Raw genomic sequence first — 11,575 nt, 5'->3', positions numbered from 1 at the left:
GCCCGTCCCTGTCCCCGTCCCCGTCCCTGGGAGTGCACTTGGCCAGGCGCCCCCAGGACAGGCCACTGAGCAGCCGGGCCCCCAGTTTGTGCCCGCAGATGGGAACGCGGCCTGCGTGAAGGTGCTCCGGGACATTGAGCCGGGGGATGAGGTGACCTGCTTCTACGGGGAGGGCTTCTTTGGTGAGAAGAATGAGCACTGTGAATGCTACACGTGTGAGAGGTGAGGCACCCGGGAGGGGTCCTGGGGAGGAGGGCAGCAGCAAGAGGGCCGCTGCGGTGAACCCGGAAGTGCTTCCTCAGGGCCCGCTCCCTTCTCTCTCCCTCCCGGCCCCCCCCAACCAGGAAAGGTGAAGGAGCCTTCCGCCTCCGGCCCCGGGCACCCCTGCCCCCTCGGCCCCCGGACAAGTACGAGCTCCGGGAGACCAAGCGGAGGCTGCAGCAGGGCCTGGATGGCGGTGGCCGGCAGGGTCCACTGGGCCTGAGGGCCTGTGCCCACCTCTCCCCGCTGCGCCGGGACCCATTCTGTGGTGAGCCCCCCAGGCCCAAGCCCTTGTCTGTTCCCGCCACCTCCCGCCCTCGGGTCCCCGCCAGAGGCCCTGCTCACACTCCTTTCTCCCCGCCCCCCCGGCCTCCGTAGCCACCTGCCAGCCCAGGCGCCCCCTGCCCTGCAGTGCCCGCCTTGACGCCTCGCCCCTCTGGCTCCAGTGGCTGCCTCAGCCCCAGCTCCGGGTGCGCCCCCGGAGGCGCCGGCGCCCCCAGCCCCGGCGGGCCCCAGCGACCCCCGTTCTCCGCACCGCCCGCATCTCCTTGCACCGGTGGGGAGGCTGTGGTCCCCACTGCTGCCTGCGTGCAGAGGCCCTGGTGGCCCTGGGCCCGGCCCCCCGCGCCCACTGGGCCCCACAGCAGGACTGGCACTGGGCCCGGCGCTATGGGCTGCCTTACGTGGTGCGTGTGGACCTGAGGCGTGTGGCCCCGGCCCCGCCCGCTGCCCCTGCGCCTGCCGGGACCCCAGGCCCTGCCCCCATCCCCAAGCAGGCCCTTGCCTTCGCCCCCTTCTCCCCACCCAAGCGCCTGAGGCTGGTGGTCAGCCACGGCTCCATTGACCTGGATGTCCACGGTGACGGGCTGTGATGGGCTGGACAGGGAAGGCCCCAGGCCAGGAGAGGAAGGAGTCCCTCCTCGTGCCCCCTGCCTCCGAGCCCCAAGTTCTCGGGGACTCACTGACCTCTAGAAGGAGCCGCTGGACCTCTGGGAGGGAGCTGGCCCTTGGCCCCAGCCCAGTTCTGCCCGGGGCTGGGTTGGTTTGGAGACACCCAGGGATCTAACCCCTGACCCTTTGTGACTGCTGACCCCTGAGCCACCCCCACCCCAGCAGGGTGCCCTGGCCGCTGCTGCCCTCCCACCCCACCTCCAGCCTCAGGACTGCGGGAGCCGTTCCCTTCCCTTCCCACCTCCTGCCCAGGGAGCAAAGCCATAAGGGGTGGGGGCCACCCCATGGCGTCTCCCCAGAAGCCCAGGCCTCAGGAGGAGGCAGAACTGACCTGGGGGTGGCACTGCCTAGAGACTGCGCTACGGAGGCGAGTGGGCTTGCTCTCAGCTCTGCGACTGTCCGAGGTGGGGGGCAGGCTGGGGGGGATGTCTGGGACACGTCCTCACCAGCCCGTGGGTCTCAGGGAGGCCGGATGCGACCTCATCTTTCTCATGGTGCTATCCCTGGTGCTACTGGGGTGTGGGGGGCCCCTCCCCTCCCCCACACCAGAATGGGGTATGTTGGGGGATTGGAAGCACTTGAACTTTTTATTTTATTAAAACCTTGTTATAAGCAGTGCCCTTTGTAGCTTTTCATTTTGATTGATGTTTTGAGGGGATGTTTGTCAGCAGGTGAGACCCTCAGCCCTGCTGGGGAGACCAGGCCGGGGGAGGCGGCCCAGGCTTTGGGGGCCTACGAGCTTTGGAAGGGTGAAGGGTCCGCAGGATGCCCCTGAGGATGGCGGAGGACAGAGAACCAGACTTCTGAAGAGTGCTTCCGGAGCTGTCCTCACGTGGGGGGGGACGCTCCCTGTCGTTCAGACAAGGTAACAGGTCCAGCAAGCAGAGGGACTCGCCCACAGTCACACGGGGCCGGCTGCCCCTCCGAAGTCAGCTGCCCCGCACCCTCGTCCGAGTCCTGTTGGTCGGCCCAGCTCTATGGGACCAGGGCAATGAACCTTCTCAAGCTGCTCAGGATCCAGGTCAGTGGGGACCCTGCCATCCCTCTTCATTGTCACCTCCGCCCCAGTGGTGCAGAAGAAATGCAAGAAATGCAGACAGCTAACAAGACCAGTGAGTGGGGGGGGTGGGGGGGGCTGGGGGCACTGTTTCCCTCCTTGGCCCTGAGGCCTCACCCATGCCTGAGGGTCAGGTGGGGCTGGGGGAGCTGAGGACTGGGTGGGGCAGGGAGGGGGGACCACCTGAGGGGGGCCATGCAGAGCTGTAATCGTTTTACTTGAAATTCCTTTCATTTACAGAGAGCCCACTTGCTTTCAGAAGGAGAGAGTGAGAGTGTGTCTCTTCCCTGCAACTCCTACTTCCCCTGCTAGGTTTCTCCCTCCTGTTAAAGACGAGGGAGAAGAGGACGCAGAGGGATGGCGTCGTCCATAAAGAAGGGGGCCTCTACACGGACTGGCGTGCAGGCGCCTTCACCGTGGCTTCTAGGCAGGACCTGGCTTCTAGACAGGATTCTCCTCCCAGACGGCCACTGAGGGTTACAAGAACCTCCGAAAATTCTATTTTAAATGTGCGTCTGCGTGTTCTTCTCAGGGGAGAGGGTTTGAAGCCTTCATCGGATTCTCAAGAGTGTCTCGAACCCCAGAAACAAAGATCAGAAACCGATGGTCAGGGTCTCACCCTTGGCACGGCCGCTGCCTGGAGCCAGCTAATTCTGTGTTGTAGGATGAGGAGCACCAGTTGTGACAAAGGTGTTTCCACACACTGCCCAATGTCCCCCTGGGGCCAAAGCCACCGCTGCTGAGAGTCGCTGGGCTGGACGACAAGGGGATGGGGAGGGAAGACCTCCAGGGCAGGAGCTGTGGCCCTGACACTGCCCAGCCTTCATGACCGTGCTCCCAGGGCTCCCCCTTTACAAATGGCCTGCGGGCACCCACCTTGCTGCCAGTTTCCGCCCTGAGCCCCGAGAAAGCGACCCCCACCACGGCAGGGAAGTGCAAGGAGCTCAAGGTGTGGCCAGTGAAGTGTCAGGACCCGGGGGTGGGGGCGGGAGCCGGGCTTGGCATCGGGAGCTCCCCCTGGTGGCTCAGGCCCGGGGGGAGGGGAGCGTGAGGGTCGGGGGAGGGCCTGGAGCCCCATCAGACGCACGGCAGCCTGAGCGAGGGCACAGGGAAGACCTGGGTGGTGAAGGAAAGAAGGAGCTGCGGGAAACGGAATAATTGCAGCTCACAGGGCGAGGTCTGCGCTCTGCTCCCCCCTCCCCAGCTCTCTCCTTGCCTCTGGCGGCTGGGACTGCAGCAGAGCCAAGAGCGCCATCCAGGCCGGGCACCCCAGTCCTGGGCCATGTGTCTCCTTGGGGGCGCTCTCTGACCTTTTTGCATGCACATGGCGTTGACCAGATGCCTCCGGCAGCTCCAGGCCCCTGTTGACGGGCTGGCCATCCTGGAGCTGCTGATGGAAGAGGGCAGCTGGCTATCGATCCGTCGCTCCCACCGTCCAGCGTGGCGTGGGCGCCAGCATCGAACCGCCACGCTGATTCTGAGTCCCCGAATTGCTGACACAGAGCACCCCCCCCCCCACGCCGAGAACACCAGGCTAGAGGATTGTAACCCGTAACTCACAGCAGCATCCTCCCCATTAGCCCTACGAAGTCCACGTGTTCTCATCAGCGCATTTGGGATGAAGAGACCATGGGGCAGGGGGCTTAGCGAATTTGTCCGGGGCCACAGGGCCGGCACGCCGTGCAGCTGGGGCTTGAACCGTTTCTCAGAGTTCCTCAGGTTCTGACAAAGGCAGACACCAGAGAGAGGAGGCTGGAGCTGGGCCGCAGGGCTTCCTCCGGGGGTGGGGGGGGAGGAGAGGATAGGAGAGGGAGAGCAGGTGCCTCGAAGGGCAGCTGATTCTGAGAGGGAAGCACCTGACTGAGCCTCTCTGTAGAGAGGGAGGAGGGAGCTGGCTGAGGGTCTGCAGAGACGGGAGGAGGAGGAGAGATGGCCTGAGGTCGAGGGGATGGCACTGGAGGAAGAGGGGGAGGTGGGGAAGGGGGTGGTGAGGCGAGCAGGGGTGCAGAGTGGGGGGAGGGGTGGGGAACCAGGCGCGCGGCCTGGGAGGCTGCTTCCGAGGAGCTGGTAGAGGAGCAGCGGAACCGGTGTTCAGAGTTCAGGGCCTGGGAGTTTGCAGTGATGCTGGCGCAGACCCCGCCTCCGGCTCAGGCATCCGTAGGACCGTGGTGGCAGAGTGTAAAGAATGTTCCAGAATGGGGCGCCTGGGTGGCTCAGTCAGTTAAGCGTCCAACTCTTGATTTCGGCTCAGGTCATGATCTCAGGGTGGTAAGATCGAGCCCCGTGCGGGGCTCCGTAGTCAGCGGGGAGTCTGCTCCCTCTCCCTCGGTCCCTCCCCCAGCTTGCACAAGCACACACTCTCTCCCCAAAATAAAATCTTAAAAAAAAAAAAAAGCTCCAGAAGTGGTAGAGGGATGATGGTGGGGAGGATCCTGGGCCAAAGATGGAAAGAAGGAGGACGGCTGGGAGGGGCTCCTGGGCAACGGGGTAAAGTGCACTCCAGGCACTGGTACCCTGAGTGAGGTCAAGAGGCTGGCAGAGGCTACCTGGGTGACCCGACTGTCAGACGCCTGTCAGCCCCACGCGGTGACTCAGAGCTGCCTTGCCTGTGTCCCTTCCTTGATCCAGCCGCACCGCCACCAGAGCAGGACAGCCCTTCCTGCAGCTCTCAGCACACCCTGCACCCTCACTTGCCCTCCTGCCTCTCAGGCTGTGGTTGGAGAGAGGGAGTCCTGGGGCAAGGTATCTGGGTGCAGCCACCCCAGCAGATGGGACGTCTGGGGTGTGCCCTGGGTGGGGTGATGAGGGCAGTGTGGAGGGTATGCGAGGGGATGGTCATCAAGGAGGGCGGGAGGAGCGAGGAGCAGAATAGAGCCAGTCCTCCCCTGAGTCCGCTCAGCCCTTCCCATCATCACACCTCTCCTGGTAATGGGACTCTGCACCATCTGGGTTAAAAACTGGGGAAACTGAGGTGCACACAGGTCAAGAGGCTTGTTCAGTTGTTATGATTAGTAATAGCCACCTTTGAACCCCGGGATTGAACAGGCCCCTTGAGACTACTTCAGGCAGAGTGTGGGTCCAGCCTGTCCCAGGAAGCATACAGCTTCAGGGATAAACAGTGGGACCCAGTCCTCCCCCTGCTCAGGACTTAGGCCAGGCTAGAATCCCAGGGCTCTGTGCTTGTTAGAGGTCACTCCTCAGCCTTGGCCAGGGTGCGGGTGGGAGGGTTAGACAGGTGACATTTCAAGGGGCATTTGGAATCAGAATGAATCTCAGTGTTGCCACCTCTGAGGCTGGCTGAAGGCAGGCCCAGCGCCTGGATGGGGCAGGAGCAAAGAATTATCCAGACAGGAGCTCAGAGCGTCCTGGAGGAGCATCCTGGAGAAACTGACGTGACAGGTATCTGTGGAGACCCACGGAGGAGACTGCTTGGGCTGGGGACCGTGCTGGAAGGCCGAGGCCAGGCGTGCAAAAGACTGTTGGGAGGGGCGCGCGGGATGAGACGGGGGTGTACTTGGAGGGAAATGGAGTCAGACAGGGGCAGGGGAGTGATGGAGAGTGGTGAAGAGCAGGGGACGGGTCCGGAGCTGGGGAGGGAGGGTTGGGGTCAGCGCTGGGGGGTACACAACCAAACAACCCCCCAGAACTTGGGAATGCAAGTCCCAAAGGAGTCTGCGGAGGTAAGAGGCGAAGATCCTGAGGGAGAAGATGAAGGGCGCACCAGGTGTGGGGATGGACAGTCAGGAGCACCCTCGTGGGCAAGTGCTGTCCTCCACGGAGCCTGGGCGGGCGGCCGCTGCCCGCTGGAGGCACTGGAACGGGGGCAGGAGGGGCTGGGCTCGATCCTGCCCTAGAGACTGACGATCCTCCCTCCATCCCTGCCCCCTCCTCATCAGAACGAGTAGTGTTAGCTGCAGGGCACTGACACAGGAAGGACTTCTCCAGCCCCCACGCCAGATATGAGGCAGAAATAGCAGCAACAGAGATTTATTGGTGGCTCACAGACTGGGGAGTGGAGAGCCGGGGCCGGGTCTCCGCGAGACGCCAGGATGTGCGGTCAGAGCGCTGATCCTTCGGAGGAGCGGCACTCAGGCCGTCAGATTTTGCCCGCGAAGGTCCCGTCCTGGATCTGTTGGGTCCAGCGCTGCACCTGGGTGGGGGGGGAGTGGCGGGAGGGGAGGCAGAGGGCGCCGATTCAGCTACACGGGACCCTCCACCCTCGCCCCGGCCGGCCGGCCGCCGGCACCCCCTCGGCCTGCTCACCCAGCTCATGGGGCACAGCGAGTGGAACACGCGGAAGTAATACTGGCAGGGCTGCGTGCTCTTCCCGCGGCGGTTCATTCTCTTGACGCAGCGGTGGTAGTCTGCAGGGTGGGGCCGGGAGGGCAGGCGGGGTGGCTCCGCGGCCCCGCCCCGCCCCTCCCGGCCTAGCACCGCCCCTTTCTCCCGCCCCCAATGATGGTCCCACCCCCTCCGTCCCCTCGCCCTCCACGACTCAATCCCGCCCCTCCCCTCCAGGCCCCGTCCCTCCACGGCCAGACCCCGGTCTACCATGGTCGGCTCACCCGCTCCAGACCAAGCCCCGCCCACTCCGGGCCAGGCCCTGCCTCTCCCTCCCTCGCCCCGCCCCTCCAGAACTCGGTCCGGGCCCTCCAGGCCAGGCCCCGCCCACTCCCGGCCAGGCCCCGCCTCCTCCGCACCAGGCCCCGCCCCTGCCGGGTAGGCCCCGCCCCTGCGGACCGTGGTTCTCCCCCCACCCCTTTCCACCCCAACGGTCTCCGCCGCCAAGGCGGGTCCCAGACCTTCCCATTTTCAGGTGGGGTGCTCCCCTTCCTGCCTCCCCTGTCTCACCCCCTGCCCCTAAACTGGCCCGCAAGGTCTCACCCAGGAAGTTCTGGTAGCAGTTTTGGGTCTGGTTCTGGTTGGGGAAGCGCGGGTCGAAGGGCGGTGTTGACCATTTCCCCTTGGGGGGCTTCTGGGAATCAACATCCAACATCCACGGAGGCGGCAGCTCCTGCGGGGAAAGGGGGGCTCCGTGGGGCTTGGGGGCGACTCGTTCCGACCCGCACCCAGTGGCTGGCCCCCACCCGAAGCCCAGCCCCTGATCCCACCCGCCCTGCCCTCACCAGAGTGATGTCAACGTGTCACTGGGTCAGCTGTCCTTGTGGCTCCGTCCAGGGGTGCCCCTCCCTTCTGAGTCTCGGGGGTCCAGCCGAGGAGAAACATGACCCCTGGCAGGATTGGCTGGGACCCCTGGACCCCAGCCAATGGGAGCAGCGGCGCTGCAGGGGATGTTCCAAGACGCCGGGCGGGGTCTGCGTGGACCCTACCCCCGCCACCTCCTGCCCCCGCCACACGAAGCTCTTGGGGGTCCCCCGCGCACACACAGGCACCCAGGCACGACTTTTGCCGAGTCTCAGACTCAGGCTTTTAATCTCTGCGAAGCTGGGGCCACCCCGCGGGCTCTCCCCTGTCCCGCTCCCCACCCCCCAATATATAAACGTAGAGATAGCTCTGGTCCCTACCGGAGAGGGAGCATCCCCCCGCCCGGCCTTTTCAGCACCCTGCTTCTCACGGTAGAGGTGCACAGCACCATGGGGGTCCGTGGGGAAGAGGAAAGAGCCAGGGTGGGGTCTGAGCTCCTGGACTCCGGTGCCAGGACTGAGGCGGGTCTGTGGGGTCTCGGGCTACCTGGCCAGGCTGGGCTCCTTTGAACACTTTGGCAACTGAGATTGAGTCCCCCGAATCCCGCTATTGAGGGCTCTCGGAACTGAGCATGCTGGAGAGAGAGAAAAAGCCAGAGGGGGCTTTGGGGGCCACAGGGAGAGCACCCTGAGTGCTCAGTAAACTCGTGCTAAATGAAGTGTGAGCTGGAACGGGGTTCCCCCCGACCCCCGCTTCTTCCTGTCCCCGGTGTACCTCCCAGTTCCTCTCCCTCCTGCCTAGTTGCTCTCGAGCCCAGCTGTGCATCCTTCACACCACATCCAAGTGCACTAACGTTGCTCTCCTCTCAAGAATCGCTCTGTGCCCACTTCCTACACCAGCTACCTCTCCAGGTCCGTCCTCCCCTTCCAGCAAGCTACTTGCAAAAGGCTGGTCTGCTCCTCATCTCCGAAGCCCCTCTTTGCGAATGTACCGAGGTAGGTAAATAGGTATGTAGTGGGAAAATACCCATCATGTAAAATTTACCATCACAACCATTTTAAACCGTCCGGTTCCATGCCATTAATTACATTCACAACATTGTGGGACCACAACCACTTAGTTCCAGAACGTTTCATCACCCCACAAAGAGACCCTGTTCCCAGTATGAGATCCCTCCCCATTCTTCCCATCACTCCCAGCTCCTGGCAACCACCATTCTGCTTGGATTTGCCTGCCCCGCAAGCTTCATACAAAGGGCATCACCCACGAGGAGGCCTTTTGCTTCTGGCTCCTTTCCCCCAGCATCATGTTTTCAAGCGTCACAGCAGGTGACTCCCTGCTTTCTGTGCTTCCTTAGGCCTGCCCCATTCAGGTCTTTGTTACCACCATGTAACAAATAATCAAATCCTTGCCCATGAATCCGGAGGCCCTGTCTCAGTCCCATCTTCCTGCACCTCGCTGCGGCCTTAGACACAGCTGCTCCCTTCCCGTGGCGGTCAGCATGCCCGTCTCTCACCATTCTGCACACCACGACTATGGTATCCCCTTTTCCAAACACTCTCATTGTCTACACTCGCTGGCTGGAGACCTCCTCCAGTCCCCATAGCTTGCAGTAACTCTCCACGTGCCGATGATTTCCCAAGTCACTCCTGACTCACATATCTGGCTACCTACTGCACATCTTCACCAGACATCTTGGAATTCAGATGTCCAAAATGGAATTCCTGATGCTCTACCTGCCACCTACTGCATTTACAGCTTCTCCGAAGGCTGCCGATGGCCACAACATCTCCCCAGTGTCCCAGACCCCAAACCCTACAGTTGCCCTTGATGCCATATGGACAGGCCCAGCCCATGAGCCAATCCATTGGCCCAGCCATCGGAGCATCTCTAGAGTCCTGCCTCTTCTCAACACTTCCGACACCTCCCCTGTTGTCTAAACCAACATCATCTCGTGCCTGGATCACAGCACCCGCCTCCTGCCTACTCTCCTGGCTTCCATCCTTGCCCCCTTACCTTCCCGATGCTTGGGCCAGAGAGAGCCCTTTCTAACATACATCACTTCCAGCCATTCTGCTCAACAAACCCCAGCTCACTCACCAGCATCAAAGCCGGCAAGGTCCCCCATGATCGCCACCACTTCCCTGACCCTTCCGATGGCATTCTCTACTCTGGGGCCCCCTGGAACTCACTCTTGGTCCAGCATAATATTGCACACACCTATCTTCCCCAGATGTGTGCATGGAGTCCCCCCTCTCCTCCTCCAGGTCTTTTACAGAAGTGACATCAGCTCACTGAGGCCCTCCTGGACCAACCAGTCCCATCCTGGAGGCTGCCTACCTTCACGCCTAGTGCCCCCTCCCCTGCTGTCTTCCCATGGAGCTCTCACATTATATCATACACTATAATTGATTCAGTTTTTACTGTCAGGATTCCTAACTTCAGCACTACTGATAGTTTGTGTGGATCACTCGTTGTTGGGGGTGGGGGTGGGGGACCATCCCGTGTATTGTAGGATGTTAAACAGCATCTCTGGGCTCTACATACCAGGTGGCAGGAGCATACATACTCCCCCAATTGCTCAGTGTTGTGTCCCCAGTGCTTAGAACTTAGACCCAATATATATTGAGTCCATGAATAAAAGTGAAAAAAGAGGGAATGATCCTCTCTACCTTGCAGAGAATGGGGTTGACAGAACACGTTAGCTGTCACCCCGAGTACCTGGCTGAAGCACTGAAGACATCCTGTTCCTCTGTCTTCTCCCCGTTGGTAGCCATGTCCATCACACTCTCCACTTCCAAGGGCGAGGGTGAGAGAGCCTCTGAGGACAACCCGGTCGTGGTCAGAGGGCTCAGATCTGACATCTCCTTGGGCTCTTGAGGCTCTTGAGATACACTGCTGAGCTGTGGGGACACCCCAGCCTCCATCTCGGAGATGGGGGTCAGAAAGATGGGCGACTGGGGTACATCTTCCCACTCCGATGCGGGCAGAGGGATGGGAGACTGGGAGACATCATCCATATTCCGGCTGCTGGAGACACTGTCCATCTCCTGCTCTGTGAGATGGGGCACTTCGGAAGGCCCTGTTGTGTCCTGGGAAAGCTCCTTCACCCAGTGATGCTTGCTCCTCTCTGCCCACTGATGCATTCTCCCCTTCACCCAGGTGCCCACTGGGGACTGGTCCCTAACCCCCACCGGTGTCCCCTCTGTCGAGGGCACCCAGAAGCCCACTGGGGACTGCTCCCTAAACCCCACTGGTGTCCCCTCCATCAAGGGCACCCAGGAGCCCACCGGGGACTGCTCCCTAACTGCCCCCGGTTTCCCCTCTGGGGAGGACACATGATGGGGGCTGAAGGGCACTGTGCCCTCTGTTGACCTAGCAGACGCCTGGGGAGCTGAGAGCCAGGAGGGCAGACCGACTGCAGCTGGTCTCTGGGGTGGCTCCTTGCAGTTGGCCATGATCATCATCTTGGCAAGGGTGAGCCCCTCCACCGAGAAGGGCCTGCTCTGTTCCTCTGGGCGTCCCTCAATGGCCAGTTCCTGGGTTTTGAGCCACCTCTGCTGCTCTCCTCTCTCCTTGGATTTGAAGCCAGGCATGTCCAGGGATATCTTCTCCTTCTTTTTGTGGACCTTGTCCTCCAACGTGCTCCTGCCCTTCAGGCCATCCAGGGTGATCTCCCGGGCTTTGCTGATCATGACTTCCTCTGACTGCTTCTTCGTGGTGGTGAAAGGCAGCTCCATGGATGTTCTCTGGGTCCTCATCTCTAGCACGTCCATCTCCTGGGTGCCCACGAACAACATGGGCTGTGGCGTCCCTTCATGCTTCCTTCTCTCAAGCCCATCCCTTTTAGGACTTAATTCAGGCACCATGCCAAAATCAGCCCCGTCCAGTGTCATCTTGTATTGACTAGGTGAGGTCACAGCCTTCTGGGATGGGGTAGGGATGAAGAAAGAATTCCTCCTTTGGGGAGTGGGGGATGCAGCCTTTGGGGGAAGAGCCTGGATAGGTGGGGACTTTGGAGATGGGTAAGGTATGGCTGGAGGCTTCTGAGGACTAGCCAACACAGGTGGGGCCTTCTGAAATGGGACAGGTATGGCTCGGGCCTTTGGGGAATTAGCCGAAGCAGGTGGGGCCTTCCGGGATGGGCCGCGTGCTACTGGG

General features: G+C 61.8%; 3 protein-coding genes across 3 annotated transcripts in view; 1 reads left to right on the top strand and 2 right to left on the bottom strand.

Annotated features, from left to right (window-relative positions):
* The window catches only part of KMT5C (lysine methyltransferase 5C), a 6,836-nt gene extending 5,452 nt beyond the window's left edge, over nucleotides 1–1,384 (top strand). Inside the window, exons 7-9 of the mRNA XM_044922004.1 lie at nucleotides 86–222; nucleotides 345–529; nucleotides 640–1,384. Of these exons, the coding sequence (XP_044777939.1) occupies nucleotides 86–222; nucleotides 345–529; nucleotides 640–1,133 (816 nt within the window). The 3' untranslated portion in view covers nucleotides 1,134–1,384. The remainder of the gene's footprint in view (nucleotides 1–85; nucleotides 223–344; nucleotides 530–639) is intronic.
* The window catches only part of TMEM190 (transmembrane protein 190), a 28,927-nt gene that overhangs the window by 11,026 nt on the left and 6,326 nt on the right, over nucleotides 1–11,575 (bottom strand). The gene's annotated exons all lie outside the window — the stretch shown is intronic.
* Nucleotides 6,271–7,265, bottom strand: LOC110573684 (cytochrome c oxidase subunit 6B2). Its single transcript, XM_044922021.1, has 3 exons — nucleotides 7,154–7,265; nucleotides 6,533–6,633; nucleotides 6,271–6,419 (listed from the first exon to the last, which is right to left on the bottom strand). The coding sequence occupies exons 1-3, from the start codon at nucleotides 7,263–7,265 to the stop codon at nucleotides 6,366–6,368; spliced, it is 267 nt and encodes an 88-aa protein (XP_044777956.1). The 3' UTR covers nucleotides 6,271–6,365.

The sequence above is a fragment of the Neomonachus schauinslandi genome, chromosome 16, assembly GCF_002201575.2.
Source record: "Neomonachus schauinslandi chromosome 16, ASM220157v2, whole genome shotgun sequence".
NCBI classification, from domain to species: Eukaryota; Metazoa; Chordata; class Mammalia; order Carnivora; family Phocidae; genus Neomonachus; species Neomonachus schauinslandi.
Note: the sequence above shows the minus strand (reverse complement) of the source record. Positions and strands in the feature narration are given on the sequence as shown.

Excerpts from the sequence above, each read along its gene's own strand:
- LOC110573684 (XM_044922021.1), bottom strand. The coding sequence starts at position 7,265 with ATGTTGGATGTTGATTCCCAGAAGCCCCCCAAGGGGAAATGGTCAACA. Across the intron at positions 6,634-7,153 it reads CTGCTACCAGAACTTCCTGG|ACTACCACCGCTGCGTCAAG; the intron begins GTGAGACCTTGC and ends CCCACCCTGCAG. Across the intron at positions 6,420-6,532 it reads CGCTGTGCCCCATGAGCTGG|GTGCAGCGCTGGACCCAACA; the intron begins GTGAGCAGGCCG and ends CCCCCCACCCAG.